Source organism: Saccopteryx leptura, chromosome 8 (genome assembly GCF_036850995.1).
Source record: "Saccopteryx leptura isolate mSacLep1 chromosome 8, mSacLep1_pri_phased_curated, whole genome shotgun sequence".
In the NCBI taxonomy this organism is placed as follows: Eukaryota; Metazoa; Chordata; class Mammalia; order Chiroptera; family Emballonuridae; genus Saccopteryx; species Saccopteryx leptura.
In genome coordinates this window covers 42,407,606-42,430,798 of record NC_089510.1, presented here as the reverse complement: position 1 = coordinate 42,430,798, position 23,193 = coordinate 42,407,606, and the positions used below count along the sequence as shown (strand labels likewise).

At 41.2% G+C, this 23,193-nt stretch overlaps 1 protein-coding gene across 4 annotated transcripts in view; it reads right to left on the bottom strand.

Annotated features, from left to right (window-relative positions):
• Window positions 1-23,193, bottom strand: part of SIDT1 (SID1 transmembrane family member 1) — a 106,280-nt gene that overhangs the window by 72,111 nt on the left and 10,976 nt on the right. For all 4 annotated transcript variants that reach the window (XM_066347292.1, XM_066347291.1, XM_066347289.1 and 1 more), the window contains exons 2-3: window positions 1,622-1,743; window positions 431-601 (exon numbers count right to left, since the gene is read on the bottom strand). In XM_066347292.1, coding sequence (XP_066203389.1) covers window positions 431-492 — 62 coding nt within the window. In that variant the 5' untranslated portion in view covers window positions 493-601; window positions 1,622-1,743. The remainder of the gene's footprint in view (window positions 1-430; window positions 602-1,621; window positions 1,744-23,193) is intronic.

Genomic DNA, 23,193 nt, shown 5'->3' with positions numbered 1-23,193 from the left:
TTCTTAACCTGGAAGGAGAAAACTGGAATAGCAATAAGAATAGAAAAAAATAATTTAAGGTCTTCCTTAAAACAAAACCAAAGCTTCCTTCAGGAGAGTGATGTTGGGGAGCAATACAAAGTCCGCAGTCCCCAGTGACTCCCGCTTGGACTGCAGACAGGACAGGGCCCGCCCCCAGACCCCTGAGAACAGACACACCTCTGAGGCCAACCGCCCTTCCTCTCTGCCCGTGTCCCCTACTGCCTCCCTAGTGCACAGAACTGAGCTCCCAGCTGTGAGCAGGGGAGCTCAGAAGGTGCTAAGACAATATGCCAAGTAGATAATTTCCTTCTAGAGTGTTGCTCTTTAAGGCAGGAAGCTGGATTGAGCACGCGCAAGCACAGGAGGACCAGATGCATGAACGGAGAAAGGCCCAGGGAGTCCTGCTTACTGTAGCTGGAAGTGCTTGATCTTGGTAACCCGCAGTTTGTACTGGGCACCCAGGGGTGCCATGGATGCTATATCTACAAATATCAGTTGCTCCAGTGGTCCTGTTTCATTGGTCGCTTCTGAGGGACATAAGGTACGGCTCACTTCCTGGTAGTTGTAGGTCCTCTGGTGTCTGTAGCAGCCAATGGAGGGAAAAGCCATCCAGAATGAGAGAGAGAGAGAGAGAGAGGCTCAGTGAACAGGTAGGGGAAGAAGCTCATTGCATCTCACTTCCCCCCAACTTTGTTTTCAAGGCCTTATATTTCACATTCCACACTGGTCCTACTGATAGTGATTTTAGAGGCAGTGTTTTTGGCATAGAGCTCTATGACATAATACCAGGGATGTGAGGTCTTTTAGTGCTGACCAGTTCACTTAGGAGGTGACTGTGTTACACTAAACCATCTTCCTAATCTAGTGAGCAAAATGTCAATTTATAAAAGGGAACCTGTCCTGATAAAACAACCAAGTGATTCTATTTTTCCATTCTTCAAGCTTTTGCTAAATGGAATATAAAGAAAGCCCAAAGTCCAAGCCAGCATTTTAACTCTCAAATACCTCAACCTTTAAAAACAGTTAACATATACCATACATCCATGTCTGAATGCCCTCTGCTTCTTTTGTTTTTGTTTTGTTTTTATATAGTCCTATAGTGCCCTGTATAGTTTCCACTATGAAAAAAATATATAAATTCGACAAGGGTGGGGCTTTTTCCTCCCACTGTTGTATCTCCAGCACCTATGACCTAGTAGTGCTCAATAAATGTTATAGAGTGAAGAATGCATACTTGCTGAGCATTTTGGAGAACGGTGGACGTGTTACTTACATAAGTTGACTGCTGGGCCTGGCCTGGACCTCAGTGGATGACCCACTAACCAATCAAGAGCTATAGAACATTTATTTAGTTCTGAATAGAATTAAAATGATAAAAGTTCTTCCAGGTGCTACAAATCTAGGCAGAGTTGTTCAAAGGGGATGGAAATTGAACAGAGCTGAACACGTCAGGGTATGTACCACAACCAGTGTTTGCACTGAGTATGCATAACATGTCCACATTCCAAATGTCAGATTTCTCATTTCACTACGGAAGAAACCCACTTGGCCATTGAAAGAAACCAATATGGTGAAGTTGTCTAGGAAAAGACCCACTTACAGTCCTTGGAAGAGCAGAGGAACCTGCCAGGACAGCACCTCTTTCTGTTGGCGAACCACAACCAGGACGGGGTAGTCCAGGTTCTCCGAAGAGCTGTTCACATACACCCGCACGGCGGTTACCTGTTGGCCAGCGCAGAGAGGTCATGCACATCACACGCGCACGTACGCGCACACGCACACACGCACATATCATCGCTGCCACCTGAAGCTCTGAAAAACTTTAATTTCTCATATTTACTTCTGACCAGAGAAAGTCTGAATGCCTCAGCTGTGTTTTCCTTGTTGATATTTTAAGCACAGTGGCTCTCAACCTTGATTACACATTCAAATCACCAGGGAAAATTTTTTAAAAAAACGGATGCCTAGGTCCAACCCGTCAAAATCTGATTTAAGTGGTTTGGGTGAGGCCAAATTACAAAGGCTTCAAATGGCAAGCTGAAGAGTTTGAAGTGGGCAGTCAGCTCAAGATTTTGAGAATAAGCCCAAGACAGAAAAGGAAATTTATTAATGTCCTTCTTATTTGAATATAAATGCTACAGATACAAATATCTTAAAAAAATAAATAAAGACCTACAAGAGCCTCAATTGCTGACAAACTTTATTTTCACTTTGGAAAATCATTCTTTGCTTTAAACCAAAACGTTATTGTCATGTTTTCTTAGAGCCCAGCAGATGGCTTGATGCTTCCCCAGCAACAAATACCAGAGGAACCGAGCCTTCTTCTCTCTGCCCTGTTCCACGCCATAAATCAACCCCTGACGCGATGCGTTTCTGTATCTGCAGCTCCATGGCTCCTTCAGAATTCACAAGTCAGCCCAAGGATTTAACATTGTTATGGCCTTTTAAAGACAAGACATTGAACTGTGACCCTTGCTCTAGATCAGGGGTCCCCAAACTACGGCCCGCAGGCCACATGCAGCCCCCTGAGGCCATTTATCCGGCCCCCACCGCACTTCCGGAAGGGGCACCTTTCATTGGTGGTCAGTGAGAGGAGCATAGTTCCCATTGAAATACTGGTCATTTTGTTGATTTAAATTTACTTGTTCTTTATTTTAAATGTTATATTTGTTCCCGTTTTATTTTTTTACTTTAAAATAAGATATGTGCAGTGTGCATAGGGATTTGTTCATAGTTTTTTTATAGTCCGGCCCTCCAATGGTCTGAGGGACAGTGAACTGGCCCCCTGTGTAAAAAGTTTGGGGACCCCTGCTCTAGATGGTTTGGGTGTTTTCCTTCAGTTTTTACAATACCACAGACAACATGGGAAGAGCAAAATAGAAGGCAAGGTAAAAAAGAAAAAGTAAAATCTGATCTCTCATGTAAGACCCCCCTCCAATGTATTAAAGCCTTAGTGTTCTTGTGAAAACTCCATTAGAAAATGAAGAAAATCTTGAAGTTAAACCTTGAATATCTATCAAGGTTTCAAATGGAGATTGAGTGGAAACAGAATAGCATGGATATTATACACTCTTTGGTCCACTGATATTATTCTCCTTCATTAAGCTAACTTGATTTTTAAATGTTAAAACAGGCCAGGAGTAATTTATTAATCTGAGAAAAAGTGCTTGCTTATGAAGGGAACACTTCCTGTGCCTCCGCTCTATGTGTTTCCATGGAAATTATGCTGCAGCTGGTAGCTGCCAAAACCCCATCACTAGGGCAAAACCTCATCACTAGGGCAGGCCTCTTTCCTAGGCTCTGGATGCTCCACAGGCACTTTAAATGCAACCTGTCAGAAATGGAATCTCTTTACCCCTGCCTTTAATCTCTTCTGAAGTCCTTTCTTTGGTGAATAGCCCCACTACACAGGCATCTAAGCCTGAAACCAAACAATGATCCTTGATTCTGTCTCTTTAGCTTCCTCAACCAAGAGGTCATCAAGTTCTACTGTTCTGTCTTCTTCATACTGTCCAAATCCAGGTCCTCCCCTCCACTGCCAGTGACAATCTCAGTGTTCTGTTCTTTGTTGCTGTGAACCTTCTTGACGGCACCCTATCTAGTCTTCTTATTCCCATCGCTATACTTCCTCAGAGACCAATTTTATCTTGGCATTCTCCTGTCAAGAAACCTCTGATTTATAGCTGCTTGGTCAGAAGCATCAGTGACAACCTGAACTTGCAACTGGCATTCTGAAAATTGGAGATGGGCACTCGTGTGGGACTGAACCCTTAACCTATGGGCTATGGTGTCAGGTAGGCAGTGTCAGAGCTGAATTGAATGGTAAGACATGCAGCTAGTGCCAAAGAATTGCTTGATATGTGGAAAACCCACATCTGGTGTCAGATGTGTTGTGAGTGTGAGTAGAAGGCAATACAAGTGAGCTTGTCCTAGAAGCAGTCCCAAGCCATTTTCCCCCTGTAGTCAAAGTTACTACATTTTTCTTGGACATTCCTTCTATCCCTTTTAAAAACTGAGATATAATTCACATACTACACAACTTAGTGTATTCAAGAGCTGTGTAATTGTCACCACTAATTCTAGAATATTTTCATCATCCCAAAAGGAGGCCCTTTACCTATTGGCTGTTACTCCTCATCTCCTTCCCTCAATCCCTGGTAACCACTAATCCAGTTTCTGTCTTGCCTAATTCTGGACATTTCATATAAGTGGAATAATATATATGTCCTTTGGTTATCTGATTTATTTCACTTAGCATAATGTTTCCAGGGTTCTTCCATATTACAGCATGTATTGATACTTTATTTATTTTTATTGTTAAATAATATTCCATTATACAAATACACCACATGTATTTATATATTCTTTGGTTCATGGACATTTTGGTTGTTTCATTTTTTTGGCTATTACAAACAATATTGCTAAGAACAGTTGTATTCAAGTTTTGTGTGAACATATGTTTTCAATTCTTTTGAGTATATACCTAGGAGTAGAATTCCTGGATGACATAGTAACTATGTTTAACTTTTTGAGGAACTGCCAAAATGTTTTCCAAAGACGTGTATCATTCACATTTACATTACCAGCAATGTATAGAGTTCCAAGTTCTCCACATCCTTGCCAACACTTCTTATTGCCTTTTTTATTATAACCGTCCTAGTGTGTCTGTGTGTGTGGGTGTGGGGGGAGGTTCAAGTGGTATCTCACTGTGGACCATCAGTTTTTATCTGTTAGTTTCCATGCCTGGCTCTTCTAGGAAGCTGCAGACTTCATCTTTGACATCTCTAGTGCTGACAGAATGAATTAGTTTAGAAGCAGTTCCACTTTTGAGGTTTGTAACACAGTCAGCAGTATTATACAATACATGTTTGTAGAGCACAGTTTAGTCTGGCTTAAATCTACAGTAGTCAGAACTGTGATAAACCTAAGGAAAGCTGTGAACCAGGCAAGCTTCATCCTTGGCTTGTTTGCTTCCTCTTTCTTGACTTAGAATTCAGCCTCCATCTTCCTTCTTCGATCCATAGTGCAAGAAGGGATTTCCCTCCATTCTTCCCCCCCACAATTTATTCTAAGGCAGTGCTTCTCAAACTTTAGTGTGCTTTTTAGTACTCAGGTCCCTCAAGTCCACCCCCAGCATTTCTTTTTTAGCAGATCACAAACAGAACTTTAAAATATGCACTCTGTGTGTGTGTGTGTGTGTGTGGGTGTAAGAGACAGAGAGAGGGACAGATAGGGACAGACAGGAAGGGAGAGAGATGAGAAGCATCAATTCTTCGTTGCGGCACCTTAGTTGTCTAATGATTGCTTTCTCATATGTGTCTTGACCGGAGAGCTACAGCAGAGTGAGTGACCCCTTGCTCAAGCCAGTGACCTTGGGCTTAAGCAAGCGACCTTGGGCTTCATGCCAGTGACCTTTGGGCTCAAGCCAGTGACTGTGGAGTCATATCTATGATCCCATGCTCAAGCCAGCGACTCCGTGCTCAAGCTGGTGAGCCTGCGCTCAAGCCAGATGAGCCTGTGCTCAAGGCGGAGACCTTGGGGTTTCAAACCTGGGTCCTCTGCATCCCAGTCCAATGCTTTATCCACTGCACCACCGCCTGGTCAGAAAAAATATGCATTCTTAATAAGCATGTAGGGGGAGTCTGATGCATGTGTATTGGAGCCTACACTTTGGGAAGTACGGTTTCAAAGAAGCCATGTAGTGTTTGTGCCCCATTTGTCAGCAATACATCAACGTCTGGACGCTGGTGTCTGGCGGTACTGAGTCTGGGCTGTCGGGAAGGAGGTCTGCTGGGGGAGGAGCAGAACAGACGCATCACTGCCCTGCTGTCCCCAATCCACTGCTCATCTCCACACCCTAATTTCATTCCTGGTCTGGATCATGTAACCCGCTTACTTTTTTATTATTTAGTAATGATCTTACTAATTATAATAAAAACAAACTCAGAGATACTATTATAATAAATTGCAAAAAAAATATTAAAGTTGGAGATAGAAAACATTGGGCTGTTTTTCAAGATGAACAGATAATGCATTACCCCAGGAAAGGATAAAAGAGCCCTATTCAAAATGTGCTTTGCCTTTCCAGAAGCTAATGTGCGACTGAGAAAATTGGATTACGCTGGTACAATGAAGCGAGCCGTGTAAAGACAAAACTAAATGAAGAGCAGGGCACTGACCATGCATAATGGCCCGACACCTTGCAGTACACCATTCTTAAGAGCCATGACTTTCCCTCCTGTTGCTTCTCCCTACTATGACAACGGACCAGTTTTTATTTCATAGATCTTGTTTTCTTCTTATGTTTATTACAGAATTGTATTACAGCTAAGGGAGAAGAATTATTTAAGTACTCCCATCTCTGATATTATATAAATCATGAATATGAGAGGTCTTAAAGCTTAGAGACTCCCTTTTTAATCTTTGAAAACATGTCAATAGGGAGAAGATCAGAATTATAAGTAATATAGTTTTATTGCATAAGGAGAATTATAATAAGTTTAATTCAAAATCTAGTTTGGTTTTGTTAACATAATGAGGTTGTTGGCTCTGTTAGTCAGAACATCTGATTAAGAATCAGAGATTATTGGTTTCCATTATTAAGCACACCACTGTTTTCCTGTGATCTTGAAAAAGTGACTCTACTTATAAAACAGCTATTGCAGTATTTGCAAATGGTCCCTTTTCCTAATGTGTGATTGTTTTTGTAACTCTGTCATGTTCACTGGGTGTATATCTTGGGGTGGTGTTTAGATTCTCTGTTCTTTCCTTCCTTCACTTCTTCCCTCCTTCCCTCCCTCTCTCCTTCCTTATTTTCTCCCTCTTTCCATACCTTCTTCCTATCCTGCCTTGCTCCCTCTGTCACTCACCAAACATTTCACTGAGTCAGGAGCTATGGGAGGTGCTGGGGATGTACTAAGGGCAACCTTGTTCTTGAGGAGCTCACTGACTTAGAGAGACAAATGGTTTTGTCACCAACAGTATAATGTGATGACAGTACAGCAGCAGTGTGAGAAAGCACTGTGAGCACATGAAGGACAAAGTGGCTATCCATGTGAGGGAGTCAGGGAGAACAACAGAGAAGCTGGTCAGTCACTTCCCAAGTTATAGTGAAGTTGGGCTCATCCACATAGGTCTACCATTTCCTGCCTGTTGCATGTGACTTTGACACAGTGTCAGAGAACCTTAAATCTGGGAAAGTGTTCAGGGAGATCATCTAGTCGAAAGGTTCCATTTACAGAATAAGTGATATGATTTCCCCAAAGATACTCAACTATGGGAGAATCATGACTGCAACCCAAGCTGCTTGTGTCATCGACTGCACATAATGCTTGATCAGATAATACTCTCATCACTATTTTGAATTCCTGGCTCCACTGAACATCCCTATAAATATAGGCTTCTCCTACCATTCCACTGTGAAATCTTTAAATTTCTCATACTATCCTGCTGGGAAGCTGTATGTAGAAACTCCATACACGAAGGGAAGAGACAAGACCATGAGATGTTATTTCTACATAAATAAAAAACAAAATATAAGTATTTTGAATATGTAAAGAAACTTTTATTCTCAAAAGAAAAACAAACAACCAACTTAAAAATATGTAAAAGATATAAATAGCAACTGAAGAGGAGAAAAACGACCAAAGAACATGTGAAAAGATGTCCAAAACTTTACACTCATTAGAAATGTAAAGCCTCAAACTATGACAATGACCACATTTGCTTGCAAGAATGTAGAGAAACAGAAACACTTGAATATTGTTTATGAAAATGTTATTTGGTACAACCACCTCAGAGAGCAGGTTATCAATATCCCTTAAAGCTGAAGGTGAGTTCACTTTACAATCCAGCATTTCTACTCCTAAATTTATGCACAAGAACTACTCTCTTACATATGCACAAGGAATCACAAACTAGAATGTTCACTGCAAGCACTGGTTGCAATAACAAAATTTGGAAACAATCTAAATAGCAACAAAAGTAAGCTAAAAAACAGGTCTATGAATAAATAATCTTTATTCATACAATAAAATGCTATTTGGTTGTTAAAAATGAATGAGCTAAAAATGGATCAGTACAGATGACTTTCTCTCATTTACAATCCAGCATTTCTGATGATTGAGAGAAATTGAGAGAAAGAGCAGTTGCTGATGGATACATACTGCATGACTCTATTTATGTAAACTTTGTAAGCCAGCAAAACAATACTATATTTTTAAATATACATCTTCGGTAAAATTTACAACACGGAAATGATAAACACCAAATTTAAGATAACGGTTTTGAAAGATTTGAAGGATCTTAGAATTTACCCCACTTGCCACAGTTTCATCAACACTGATAGAAGAAACAAATTCCCGCGTTGGAAACAGAAGACTTTAGTACCCTAGTCACAGTAAGCACCATGAGCATCTTCATATTAGCATCAGTTCCTCTTGCCCCCAACTACCCTGAAGATGATGTGGACAGGACGGGATGGATGGCTACATGCATACTGGTGAGTTGTGCTACAGGAGAGGAACCATGATCTTAGGGGACTAAAGTATCTTTTATAATGGGCAGTATGCCTGCCTGACCTTTGCTCCAGAGAGGGACACTCTCTCTATCTTTTAAGGCTGTTTGCTATACTAATATCCTTGAAATGATAGTACAGAAAAGAATTCAGTCGGCGCCTTCCTGTCAGATGTGCTGAAATCAAGAGACCTATACAGACTCATAGCTCCCAAATGGTTACTTTTGGGGATGAAGGAAAAGGAAGGGTGGGGGTAAATAAGGAACTCGAATTGTCTTTTCGTTTCTTAAACTGAGTTGTGGGTACATAGATGTTTGTTGCATTATTTTCTGTATTTGTTTATATGTCTACCATATTTCATAATAATAACAATAAAAAGAAGCCATAATATGGCCTTTGTGTTTGCTCAGTTTTGAGCGACAACCCTCGTTTTATACCGGCTCTTTGTTTTTTTGGGATGTAACAAACCTTCAGTCTCCAGACACAGTTTTATTGTTCTCCTGGCTCATTTTGTTGTAGTCTGTTGTTATTCTAGTGCTTGCTCTGCTTATGACAACTTCCTTGATTACAGTGTGTTAAAAGATGTATTTGTTTTCTAGGGCTGCCATTACAAAGTCTCACAAACATGGTGGCTTAAACAATGGAAATTTATTGTCTCACAGTTCTGGAGGCTAGAAGTCTGAAACCAGGCTGTCAACAGGGCCATGCTCTCTCTGAGGCTCTGGGGAGAATCCTCCCTTGTTTCTTCCTAGCTTCTGGTCATGACTGTCAATCCTTGGTGCTCCTTGGCTTGTAGTTACAGCCCTCCCACCTTGCCTCTACCATCACATGGTGTTCTCTCTGTTCATCTCTGTCTTCACATGCTGTTTTCCTCTCTCAGCATGTCTGTGTTCAAATTTCCCACTTATAAGGATTTCAGTCACATTGGATTACGACCCACCTTAATGACCTCATTTTAACTTGACTGGATCTACAAAGACCCTATGTTCACAAAAGGTCACAGTCACAGATCCCTGGGTTTAGAATTTCAACATATGCTTTAGGGGGACACGAATCAACCCATAACATTAGATTTGTAAGATTTTTAAGCAATAAAGACTCGTTGCCTTTCCCTGATGATTTGCTTATCACCAACCTGTACACATATGCCAAGCAAGACCTTTCATTCTGAGGGAAGGCAGGCCTCCTGGGAGAATCCTTTATGTGACTGTTGTATGAAAAATAGCTGCCCTTGAGCAAAGCAGCCTTGCTGTTCTGAATCCCTTTCTTATTAGATGGTAAAAAGTCCTATTAATGAAGCATTCGATCCCAAGCTTTTCCTAATTACTGTAGGGAACTGAGCTGCTACAGGAATAAGTTATACATTTTTTTAAACATATAAGCCTTAAAATAATTATTGTAATTATTGATGTGACTGTTTAAAATTCATTCCACTTGATTCAGTCTTTGAAAATCATCTTTGTAAACTTATGCTGTAACGAAGAAAGATATGTAGACCTGGATTTCATTTCTGGCGTTCACATCTACTATCTGGGTGACCTTGGAAAAATCATTTAAACACTTTGGGCCTTAGTTTACTCAACTGTAGAATGGGAACAGTCACACCCACACTATCCACCTCCCTAGTCTGTGGGTGACAGTGTTTTGTGACCTGCAGAGTACCAGGCAGAGCAGAAGGCAGAGCTATCCCACCCAGCCCTTGGAGCTGTCCACCCCCAGACATTCACAAGTCAATCAGTTATTGGCTGTCTGTTTTCCATGTTGGAGACACACTTCTAAGCCCAATCACTCCTGCCAAAGAAAAGGTTATGCTGTCCATCTCATTTAGGATATTAATTTCCTTTCACAACTTGGCTTCCAGCTTTCCTGGAACAGCTCATCCATCTCATTGAAAAGAGCAATTTACCCTTTTAGAGCCATTTATTTCACTATATTATTTTTATATATTATATTTATGTTATATTTATATTATATTATAATATATTTCATATAATATTTATATATAATATTTATAATAATAATATTATAAATTTTATTAATATTTATTTATTATCACTAAACTTTTAGATTCTCAGCATTTTGTATTTAGAGCCCTTTTCTAAGAAGCATACTTCGCAGACCTCATCTTACCAATTTGATTATGTCAACAATAACTGAGACACAAATAGATGCATGTAAGTTTTCCTCTTTTGGTTTATGATCTAAATTTTCTATTGAAAATTTCAATTCCAATAAAAACATGGGAAATATTGAAGGAAGGTATAATAATCGGCAGGCCAGGAATATGTAATGATATCCAGTCTAGATCCCAATAACTTTTCGGTGAACTTTGTTCATTCAATCAATATTTGACTGCCCCTCCTGTGCCAGGCCTTGCCTGGGCACAGGAGATATGTCACTAAGGATTAGTCACTGCCCTCACTGAGACCACAGGTCTGCATGTGGAATGCCAAGTAAACAAGCTGCTGCATCAACAATCAAGTTCCTGTGGAGGTGCAGGGTATAGCCTTTCAGGAGAAATATTTTCCTAAAGGATAAAGTAGGAGTTAACCACAAAAAATGTAGGACAGAGCAAGAGAAATGTCCAAACAAAGGAACAGTGTGGCAACATAAGGAAGGAGGGAGGGGGGAGAAGAGAGAGAAGAAGGGAGAAGGGAAGAGAGAGATGGTTAGAAGAGTATTTGAAGGATTAAGAGAAAAATGAGTCTTTCTGGAGCACGAGGTGTGTGAAGAGCCATTATAGTCTTGAAGAGTTTTATGTCACACTACAAAGGCTGGGGTTTACTTCAAGGGCAATAGAAAGCCTCTGGAAGGTTTTAAGAGACACCACCCCATTGCCATGACCATCCCTGGGAACCCAGTGTTGCCTCTGTTGCTGCTGAACAGCTGCTCTCCTGCATCAGTGGGTCCCAAGTCAATGTCTGGGGAAAGCCGATGTAATTGGCAGCGCTGAGAGCATCCACCCATGCCTGGGTTTGGGGTTGGGGAAAGGATGAGAAAACAGGTGCCACTTCCTTTCATAGTGGGAGGCACTCTACCTCTACTGGAGACTCATGAAATGGAGAATTCCTCAAACGTAGAAGAATGGGGTTCAGATGTTGGGCAGTCAAAACATGGTCAAGTTCCACTACTTGTGAAACCTTTTACACGCAACACCAAGACTGTCCTATAGAGCAGTGGTCCTCAACCCCCGGGCCGTGGACCAGTGCTGGTCCGCAGAGAAAGAATAAATAATGTACATTATTTCTGTTTTATTTATATTTAAGTCTGAATGATGTTTTATTTTTTAAAAATGACCAGATTCCCTCTGTTATATCCATCTAAGACTCACTCTTGACGCTTGTCTCGGTCACATGATACATTTATCCGTCCTACCCTAAAGGTCGGTCTGTGAAAATATTTTCTGATGTTAAACCGGTCCGTGGCCCCCAAAAGGTTGGGGACCACTGCTATGGAGCATGTTCTACACACCTTGGGAAATGCTGTCTTAGTTTTCACAAGAAGTGATGTCAAGTCAGGTATGTCCTGAAGACACTGAAGTCACCCTCAACTTACCACTTTATACTCATAAAACTTAGGAACCGTTCTATCCAATTTAGTACTTGATGACAACATATTTTTATGATTTGTAATATTTGCTAATTGTTCCATGGGTTTGTTTTGTCTCTCACTGAAGCTTTTATCTGTGGCTTATTTGGAATCAAGCATGTATTTAACACTTAACTACATTCACAACAAATACTTACTGTTTCTATATGAGTGGAGGGAGTGCAGCCACTTAAAGTTTGTAGCTTTTATTTATTTATTTATTTATTATTATTATTATTTTTTTTTCCTCATTTTTCTGAAGCTGGAAACAGGGAGAGACAGTCAGACAGACTCCCGCATGCGCCCGACCGGGATCCACCCGGCACGCCCACCAGGGGCGAGGCTCTGCCCACAAGGGGGCGATGCTCTGCCCATCCTGGGCGTCGCCATGTTGCGACCAGAGCCACTCTAGCGCCTGGGGCAGAGGCCACAGAGCCATCCCCAGCGCCCGGGCCATCATTGCTCCAATGGAGCCTTGGCTGCGGGAGGGGAAGAGAGAGACAGAGAGGGAAAGCGCGGCGGAGGGGTGGAGAAGCAAATGGGCGCTTCTCCTGTGTGCCCTGGCCGGGAATCGAACCCCGGTCCTCCGCACGCTAGGCTGACACTCTACCGCTGAGCCAACCAGCCAGGGCTTATTTTTTTTTTTTTTTTTCATTTTTCTGAAGCTGGAAACAGGGAGAGACAGTCAGACAGACTCCCCCATGCGCCCGACCGGGATCCACCCGGCACGCCCACCATGGGGCGATGCTCTGCCCACCAGGGGGCGATGCTCTGCCCATCCTGGGCGTCGCCATGTTGCGACCAGAGCCACTCTAGCGCCTGGGGCAGAGGCCAAGGAGCCATCCCCAGCGCCCGGGCCATCTTTGCTCCAATGGAGCCTTGGCTGCAGGAGGGGAAGAGAGAGACAGAGAGGAAAGCGTGGCGGAGGGGTGGAGAAGCAAATGGGCGTTTCTCCTGTGTGCCCTGGCCGGGAATCGAACCCGGGTCCTCCGCACGCTAGTGTAGCTTTTAAGAAGCCCTAAAAATCACCCCAGAATATCAGGGAAGTGGCTGTTCCGAATTCTTCAGCATTATTTCTACAAACAATTTTTCTATTTGTTTTCTTCTAGTGGGACCCCTGTTATGTAGATATCAACACTTCTCCTTCAGCCCTCTCAATTTCTTACTATTACGTTTCTGTTCTACATCTTTTCAGGTAAATCCTCAACCTGATCCTCCAGTTCTCTCAACCATTGTTCATGCTAATGTCCAACCCTCTGTTCAGGTCTTTTTGTAAACAGTATTATTTTTTAAATCTAGAATTTCCCTTAGTTCATCTTTATAACTGTAACCTGCTTCACTTTAACAATATCCTTCTATTCATCTCTCTTTGAGGATGCCCACTTTGTTAATTTTAAAGTCTTATTCTTTCTGATTATTAATTCTGCTATATCTGGTAAAGGTCATTCAGTTTGATGTCTCTCACTACAAACTGCTTCTGCAGATCTGTTGTTATTTTCTCCTGTGAGCTCCCTGGGGCATCACCGATCTAGGGAAGTATTGAGAAGCGCCAATGGGAGGGGCTCAATATGAGGAGACTTCAAGGTAGAAGGGATATTAGAACCGAAACCCCCTTAGGGTAGAGGGCCTGAGTTGATCAAGCCCTTTTCTCTGCCCTCAGCAGTCCAGTCTGCCTCCTCCCATCTAATTTTACCCGTATATCCTACCCCTTCCTGCTTCCACTGTAATCTCCTGGCCCCACTTTGTGAAGGGGATGGGAGGAAGAAGAGAATGCTCAGAGTCAGCAAGTCAGCCCACACAGCAGTCATCCTTCTGCGCCCAGCCAGCCTCCACGGGCATTATCCCACGGAGCTCAGCCAGCCCTCACAATGGTGACAAGGCAGGGCAGGTGGCATCCACCTAGGCCAAACTGAGGGAGGCAAAAAATAAAAAGAAGCACAATGAGAAAGCTCTCTCTCAACCTACTTCCTACCCATGCCCTCTTCAATTGTGGGCTCCCATTTGCGTCGCACTCCAAGACCTAACCTTCCCAGAGCTTCTCAGGTTTTGACTTGGTCCCTCTGTCCCACTGACCTCCCTCAGTCTTTTGGCCTCTCTGGGCTTGGTTCCTGGGAGAGAGCCCAGGGCGGTGCTAAGTGCTCATCTCCTGTGTGCGATTCCTTTTCTCCTTTTTATCTTTCCTGTCTTTTTCTATCTCCCATTTATACTGTTTCTCCCATAAAGTGGTTGAACAAGGAAAAATAATTCTTTTACAGTTTTAGGCAATCAAGAGCCACTCCCTGGATTTTATTTACATGCTGAATGATTGCACTGCGGGAAAGTCTTTTTTACAGCTATTCAGAGGCCTTCTTAATTAATGCTCTGAAGACAGAAAAGCACTAGATAATTATTGTTATGATTGTTAGAGTTATGATCTGATGCTTATCAGGTATTTATTTCTGGAGTGGTATTTATTGCCAGACTGTTGCCATTTATAATTTAAAGTATTTGTTGGCCCTGGCCAGTGATTCAGTAGATAGAGTGTGGCCTGGAGTATGGATGTTCCAGGTTCGATTCCTGGTCAGGACACACAAAAGAAGCAACCATCTGTTTCTATCCCCTCCTTCTCCCCCTTTTCTCCCTCTTCCCCTCCTACAACCAGTGGCTCAATTGGTTCGAGCGTGGCCCTGAGCACTGAAGACGATTCAGTTGGTCTGTGTCAACCTTAGGCACTAAAAATAGCTCAGTGTGCCAGCATCAGCCCAAGATGGGGTTGCCTGGTGGATCCTGGTCAAGGCACATGCGGGAATCTGCTTCTCTATCTCCCCTCCTCTCACCTTAAAAAAATTTTTGTCAGAATATATATATTACTTTAAAGAAAACTGCTTTCTAAATGTGCCAAAACCAATTATCTGTAAACGTCTTCCCTTTTAAAATATTCAGGAAAAAATCTTGACACAGCAGAAGAGACCTCAGGAAAGGTCATGTTTACAAGACAAAACTATTTCTAATTATAGAGTGTACACTATGGCAGAGATGATAATATATTACTTGAATTCTTCTCTGACACTCTGAATATAGTCCAATATTATTTTGTATTGGTTTCAGGTGTACAGCATAAGGGTTAGACAACCATATTCCTTACAAAGTGTCCCCCTGATATTTCCAGTACCCTCCTAGCACCATACATAGTTATTACAATATTATTCACTATATTTCCTATGTTGTAACTTTACATTCCTGTGACTATTCTGTAACTACCAATTTGTACTTTTTATTTTATAAAGAAAACATACAAATGGCCAACAGACATATGAAAAGATGCTCATCTTCACTAGCTATTTGAGAAATGCATATTAAAACTACAATAAAATATCTGTTCACACCTGTTAGACTGGCTGTTATCAACAAGACAGATAATAAGTGTTGGAGAGGCTGTGAAGTGTTGTAGGCTGCAAGTGGCAAAAATACCTTTGTAAATTTGAGGTTTAGCAAAAGGCTAAGTTCTCCCCCCACCACCTCCATATTGGCTATGATGCTGAGTATTTGCACCCACTTCACTTGCTTGCTTAAGTTGCTGGAAGCAATTTACATGCCCTTGCTCTCACTCTTTGTTCAGATGTTGGTTGATTTCGCTTATGCATGGTGGGGGGATTCCTGTTTATGCCTTGGGAGAGTTCCTGGTTTTGCCTCAGACGTGTAACTTTGTATCAAGGACTTCCTTGATTTGCATATGGCTATATAATAAAGCAAACTGGGGCTATGGGCGCTCAGATATTGCCATCAGCATTGAAGAGGCCTCCCGATCCCATCCTTTTTTCTTAATAAGTCTGTTTTCTTAATTCCACACCATTCTCCCTCAAGACCCAGAATTATGAGCTGCACTGGTCCGCGGCAGTGGAGAAAAAGGAACCCTCATCACTGCTGATAGGAATGTAAACTGGTACAGCCATTATGGAAGACAGCATGGTGGTTCCTCAAAAAATTAAGACTAGAACAACAATATGACCCAGGAATCCTTTTACTGAGTATCTACCCAAAAAACTCAAAAACACTGGCATACAAAGACACATGTCATTTTATTTCTTATAATTATGTTCCTCTTTTTTTCTTTCTTCCTTTTGTTTAAAAATTTTATTATTTTATAGAGAGAAGGGAGAGAGAGAGAGAAAAACATTGATTTGTTGTCCCACTTATTTATGCATTTATTAGTTGATTCTTGTATGTGCCCTGACTGGGGATAAAACCAGCAGCTGTGGTATATTAAAATAATGACACAACCAACTGAGCTACCCAGCTAGGGCTCTTTTTTTTTCCTAAAGAAGACCCTTTAGCATTTCTTATAATACTGGTTTAGTGGTAATAAACTCCTTTAGCTTTTTCTTGTGTGGGAAGCTCTTTATTTCACATTCAATTTTAAATGATAGCCTTGCTAGGTTGTCTTAATTGTAGGTCCTTGCTTTTCACAATTTTGAATATTTCACGCCCATCCCTTCTCTTCTAGAAAGTTTCTGTTGAGAAATCAGCTGATAGTCTTATGGGAACTCCCTAGTAAGTAACTAATTGTCTTTCTCTTGATGCTTTAACCTTTACCATTTAATTATGATGTGTCTTGATATGGGCCTCTTTAGGTTCATCATGTTTGGGATTCTGTGCTTCCTGGACATGTGTGTCTATTTCTTTCACCAGGTTAAGGAAGTTTTCTGTCATTATTTATTCAAATAGGTTCTCACTTCCTTGCTCTCTCTATTCCCCTCTGGTCCCCTATGATGGGGATGTTGCTATGCTTCATTTTCTCCCAGAGGTCCTTCAGAAGATCCTCATGTTTTAGAATTCTTTTTTCTTTTTGCTTCTCTGATCGTGTGCTTTCTGCTACCTTGTCTTCCAAATTGCTGATTTGATCCTCTGGTCCACCTAGCCTGCTGCTGATTCCTCATTTCAGATATTGGAGCCTTCATTTCTGACTGGTTCTTTTTTTTATGGTTTCTGTGTCCTTTTTTATGTTTGCTATCTCTTTGTCAAAGTTCTCCATAAGCACCCTTGAACATCCTTATAACCATTGTTTTGAAACCTGTATCTGTTAGCTTGCTTGCCTCCATTTTATTTAGTTCTTTTTCTGGGTAATTTTCCTGTTCTTTCATTGGGGCATGTTTCTTTGTCTCCTCGTTTTGCCTGTATTTGTTTCTATGAATGAGATGAATCTTCTGTATCTCCCAGTCTTGGTAGGGTGGCTTTATGTAGCAGGTGTCTAGTGGAGCTCAGTATCTTGGATGTTCCTAATTAAATGAGCATAAGTAGAAGGCTGCACCACCCCTGTTTTCCTCCCTGCCACATCTTGGTCTTTGATTACCTATGTCTGAGTCAGTGTGGCTGTTTTCTAACAAGTGCCTTAGCAACCCAACCTGTGAGAACTTATTTTTGTGAGGGTTGATTTGGGGGACTACCCAGCATCCAAATCCCTGGCATGTGTTAAGAGAAACTTCCTCCATGTCACCTTCCAGAGAGAGTTTTGTGAAAGGCAAGGCTGCCTATAGATGTCAGAGGGGCTAGATACATGACCCATGCTCAGATGGTTAAATGCTCCCACATGGTACTTTTTTTTTTTTGTATTTTTCTGAAACTGGAAACGGGGAGAGACAGACAGACTCCCGCATGCGCCCGACCGGGATCCACCTGGCACGCCCACCAGGGGCGACACTCTGCCCACCAGGGGGCGATGTTCTGCCCCTCCGGGGCGTCGCTCTGCCACAACCAGAGCCACTCTAGCGCCTGGGGCAGAGGTCAAGGAGCCATCCCCAGCGCCCGGGCCATCTTTGCTCCAATGGAGCCTTGGCTGCGGGAGGGGAAGAGAGAGAGAGGAAGGAGGGAGGGTGGAGAAGCAGATGGGCGCTTCTCCTGTGTGCCCTGGCCGGGAATCGAACCCGGGTCCCCTGCACGCCAGGCCGACGCTCTACCGCTGAGCCAACCGGCCAGGGCCCCACATGGTACTTTTAATGGTGATTATGTAAATAGATACAAAGATGAGGGGAGAGTTTGGAATTCATTGGCAATGGTGGCACCACTGGAGTCCATGGAAGCAGTGTCCAGGAGTGAACATATTTAATGGCAGTGGAGACAGTGGTGCCTGGGGAAATATCCTAACCAAACCATTCCTGTGGCATGGAATTGCTATACTTTTTTCCTTTATTTTAATCCCCAAAGGTAGTTTTTTGTCTTCATTTTCTTTTTTAATTTTCTCCCATCTATGCATTGTCCTCCCTTTTGGCAAGCATAAGCTTTTTCTCAGTACATATGGGTTTGTTTCTGTTCAGTTTTGTTTATTCACTTTTCTTTAGATTCCACATATAAGTAAAATTATAATGGTATTTGTCTTTCTCTGTCTGACTAATTTCACTTAGCATGTCCATCCATGTTGTTTCAAATGGCAAGATTTCATTCTTTTTTATCGTTGAGTAATATTCCATTGTATATCCATATACCACATTTTTATCCAGTCATCTTTTGATGGACACATGGGTTGCTTCCATATCATGGTTATTGCATAATGCTGCAATGAACATAGGGTTGTATTTATCATTTTAAATTGGAGGTTTTGTTTTCTTTGTATAAATGCCCAGAAGTGGTATTGCTGGGCATTATAACAACTGATTTTAGTTTTTCAAGGAATTTCCATGCTGCTTTTCAGCTGTTGTTATATAATTCCCTGAAGTTTAGTTTCCCTTGGTTCCCAATCCTAGTCTGAGCCTGGTAACTCAGATTTGTGAGATATTTAAATCCTACTAATACATTCTTTTCTGCTTATATTAGCCAGTTGATTTCTGTTGCTTATAGCTAAAAATCTGCAGACCCCACGTTCTCTTTCCTTCTCTGTCTAGTTCACTTTTCCCACAGCTATCTTGGAGCCTCACTGTCCACAAACCTCCTAAACAACCACTGAACACTCGACTTCACCCTGCTGCCTCTCTCCTTATACCCCATTTTTAAAATCTTTATTACCTAGGTAAACATTGTCTTTCTCTTAGAAAGTTATAAATCCTCCAGTCTGGTGAAAATGGCATATATACAGAGAGGGGGACAAATATAGGATTCCTTTTAGCAAATATTGGAGAGGCTAAAATAGAACTGTGAACATTTACATGTTAATTTGGGGGGGGCATAACACATGCATCCAGTTAGGTTGGTTAAAAGAGTGTGGGTCACTTTGTCCACAAAGGGAAGTTAAATCTAGAGGGACAGAAATGGTTACTTATTCTTATTTGCGATGGCTTATCTTCATGGCTGTTTAGTGGAGATCCAGAAATACCAGTTCTCAGGATTAATACTATTCTGGTGTAACATATAGGTTGGCTGCTTGGGTCTCCAAGCTGCCTTGTGTCTGGCACAAAGAAGAAACCCAGTATTGCTGAAAATAAAACACAAAAGAGATAAAGATTGACCCTTTTGGTCCACAGGGAGTCAGAATAAGATCATCGTTGGTGGTGGCTAGGGCTCCGTGTAACACTGAAGAAAATCTGCCAACTTCTCAGTTTTACTTAGTGTCAGCCTTGCTTACCTGACTTACATACACAAATGGACTCCTGGACAATTCACGAGGGAAAACAAAAATGAAAGACCTCTTGCTTCAATTTCAGTAATTGTCAAGGAGTCATACATGAAGCTCTTAAATTGCATGGTCAAACAACCTGACTGTGGAAGTACGGTTATGATATTTTAAAATTATTTTTATTGTTGTTGATTAAAAGAGGTGCTCTTGTGGGAAGGAGAGTGGTTTAGTAGAAATATCCTGGGGAAATAAACTCAGGAACCTCAGTTATGTTCCTGGCTTTACTGCAAATAATTACATGATTTTGGACAAGTAATTTATTTCACTGGCTTTCAGTTTTCCTTCCTGTTAAGTGAGAAGAGATTGTGTGATTTAAAAAATCTTGCTAGCTCTTAAGTTTAAATGCAGTTCCCTTTCTTATAGTTTAAATGTTTCATTTAGTGATGGAAAAAAGAACAGAAACAGTCTCAAAGGCAGGCCCAATTACGCTTCTGTAGCTAAGTAGACTTGCTTGACAAACAAAAGCCTTCATCCTCCAGCACTAATATTATTAAAATTCTATAGCAAAATCTTGAAAGTAAGGAAACCAGATCTCTAGTAAGTGAGATTACGCATCATGGCTCAGAGTTAGGAAGTAAAAAACAAAACTTATTTCTGAGATAAAGAAGAAGGGATGTTGGCCAACAGCAAAGCCTCAACCAACCAAGATCAACTAGAGAAGAGGAAGAACTTTGATGGGCTGACAGTATTCATAAAAGATTTGAAAGACAAACAAGATGTGTGAAAAGCAGAGATATAAGATTCACAGAAAAAAGGACCAACAAGAGCATGGTAGAAATTAGAGGTAGTGGCTGCAGAAGGGAAGGCAGAGAACAACCATAAGAATAATGAGCTCCAGGTAAGAAGCTGCTGTACACTCTGGTTCAAGTCAGGCTATAAACAAATGCACAAATCCAAATAAATGAATGCACACATACACACCGCTATAGTACTAAAAATATAGGGTGTTCTTTCAATAAATGGTGCTGGCACATTTGCAAAAACAAAAAATATCTAGACAGAGACATTTCACCAATATTAACCCCAAATGGATTATAAATATAAAATTCAAATTTATAAAACTTCCAGAAGATAACATAGAAGAGAGGAAAGACAGGAAGGGAGAGAGATAAGAAGCATCAACTCATAGCTGCAGCACTTTATTCACTGATTGCTTCTCATACATGCCTTGACCAGGGGATCCACCAAGCCAGTGACCCTCTGTTCAAGCTAGCGACCTTGGGCTCAAGCCATTGACCACAGGATCATGTCAATGATCCCATGCTCAAGCCCACAACTCCACATCAAGCTGGTGATCCTGCTCATCCTCAGGGTTTTGAACCTGGGATCTCAATGTCCCAGGTCAACTCTCTATCCAATGTGCCACCACTGGTCAGGCTGGTGAGAACTATTTAGATACAATACCAGAGAGATGATCCATGAAAAAAACCTTAAGTGGAACTTCATTAAATTTTAAACTGTCTCATCCGTGGAGGAAAAAACAAACAAACAAAAAACCAAAACAAAACACAATTGAGAGAATAAAAAGACAAGCCATGGACAAGGAGAAAATATTTGCAAAACTTGTATCTGATGAAGGACTGATATCCAAAATTTATAAAGAACTGTTAAAACTCAACAATAAGAAAACAAATATTGCAACTTAAAAATGGACAAAAAATCTGAACACCTCACCAAAGAAGATGTATAAATGGCAAATAAGCACATGAAAAGATGCTTAACAGCAAATGTCATCAGGAAATTGCAAACTAAAACAATGAGATATTACTCTACCTATCAGAATGGCTAAAATCTAAAGCACTGGCAATACCAGATGCAGAAGAGGATGTGGAGCAACAGGGACTCTCATTCACTGTTGGTGGGAACACAAAACGGAAGAGTCACTTTGGAAGACAAGTTTGACAGTTCCTTACAAAACTAAACATACTCTTACTGTATGACCCAGGAATTAAGCTCCTTGGTATTTACCCAAATGAGTTGAAAAAAATCCACACAAACATCGGCAAACAAATGTTTACAGCAGCTTTATTCCCCCTTCTTTTTGCCTATCCAAGTTCTGCTTCTCTCTTACTACCTTTTCAACCTCATTTCCTGCAACAAAGCTAGTGGTGGGATGAATGACTTATATAAAGTACTGCAGTACTTGGAGAGATGCTAGTAAAAATATGAGTCAAATATATGTTGTTAAGTTTTCTAGTAGCTACAATAAAACATTACAAAAGTAAAGGAAACAGCTGAAGTGGATTTTATTAATACATCTCCTTAACCTAACATATCCAGTATATAATACATAATCAATAAAAATATTTATGATATATTTGTATGTTATTTTTTTTCATACTGTCTTCAAAATCTGGTGTGTATTCTACACTTACAGTACATTTTGTTTTGTGACTAGTCACATTTCAAGTGTTCCATAGTTACATGAGGGTAGTGGCTACCATATTGGACAGCATATGCCTACAAAATCCATTATACAATTTAGAACAAGATTATCAGGTCTAGGCAGACAGAATATGGGTTCTCCATAAAATCAACCCCATTACTGAAGTATGGTCAGCCGTAACACCCTGATGATATATTGATTCTTCATTTTCAGAGACACAGAGAAAAATGTGGGAGTTGACTGCTGTGGACTGAATGTTTGTATCCTCCCTCCTATTTCATTTGTAAATTGAAGTCTAAGCCCCAATATCTTTGGAAGGTAATTAGATCACAAGGTTGGAGCACTCATGCTGATATTAGAAGACTCAGGACAGAGCTTGTTTCTCTCTATGCTTGGTGGGCCATTTGTGAACACAGAGAGAAGGCACTGTCTATGGTATAAGCCAAGAAGCAGATGCCAAATCTGATGACACTTTGATCTTGGATTTTCCAGCCTCTAGAACTGTAATAAATACTTTTTAAGGCACCCAAACTATGATATTCTGTTATAACAGCCTGAACTGACTGAGACAGGAACCAGACACTCAGATAATGTGCTAATGAGATGATTCTCTCCTCAACAAGCAACAGTCCAGTCCAATAAGAGGACATCAGAGGAGGTGTTTCAGCCTTAGTACATATAGAACACAGGGAAAGTACATATAAGACCAGGAGAACTGAGGCTATCACATCAAAATTTTAAATTCTACATAACTAGTAATGTATACAGCTAGAAGTTACCATTGTTCATAAGAACTGGATAGGCTTTTTCAATCTGGATCCAAGAGGCTGGTAAAACTGGTTCTAGATACATGACTGCTGGTTGATATTAATAAAGCCAAGGATTGATCTTTGGGATAGAAAAATATATGTCATTAAAAGATAAATGCTGGGGATCCCGAGAGAAATGGTGCCATAGGAGTGCTCCCGATACCCCTCCCCAAATTTCAACAAGGTCTACAACCAGAGACAGAAAAATCTATCCCTTAGAGCATCTGGAAATCCCACACACTGAACGAGAAGGTCTGATTGGGCGAAAGGTTGACTAAGAGAGTGGACCCCA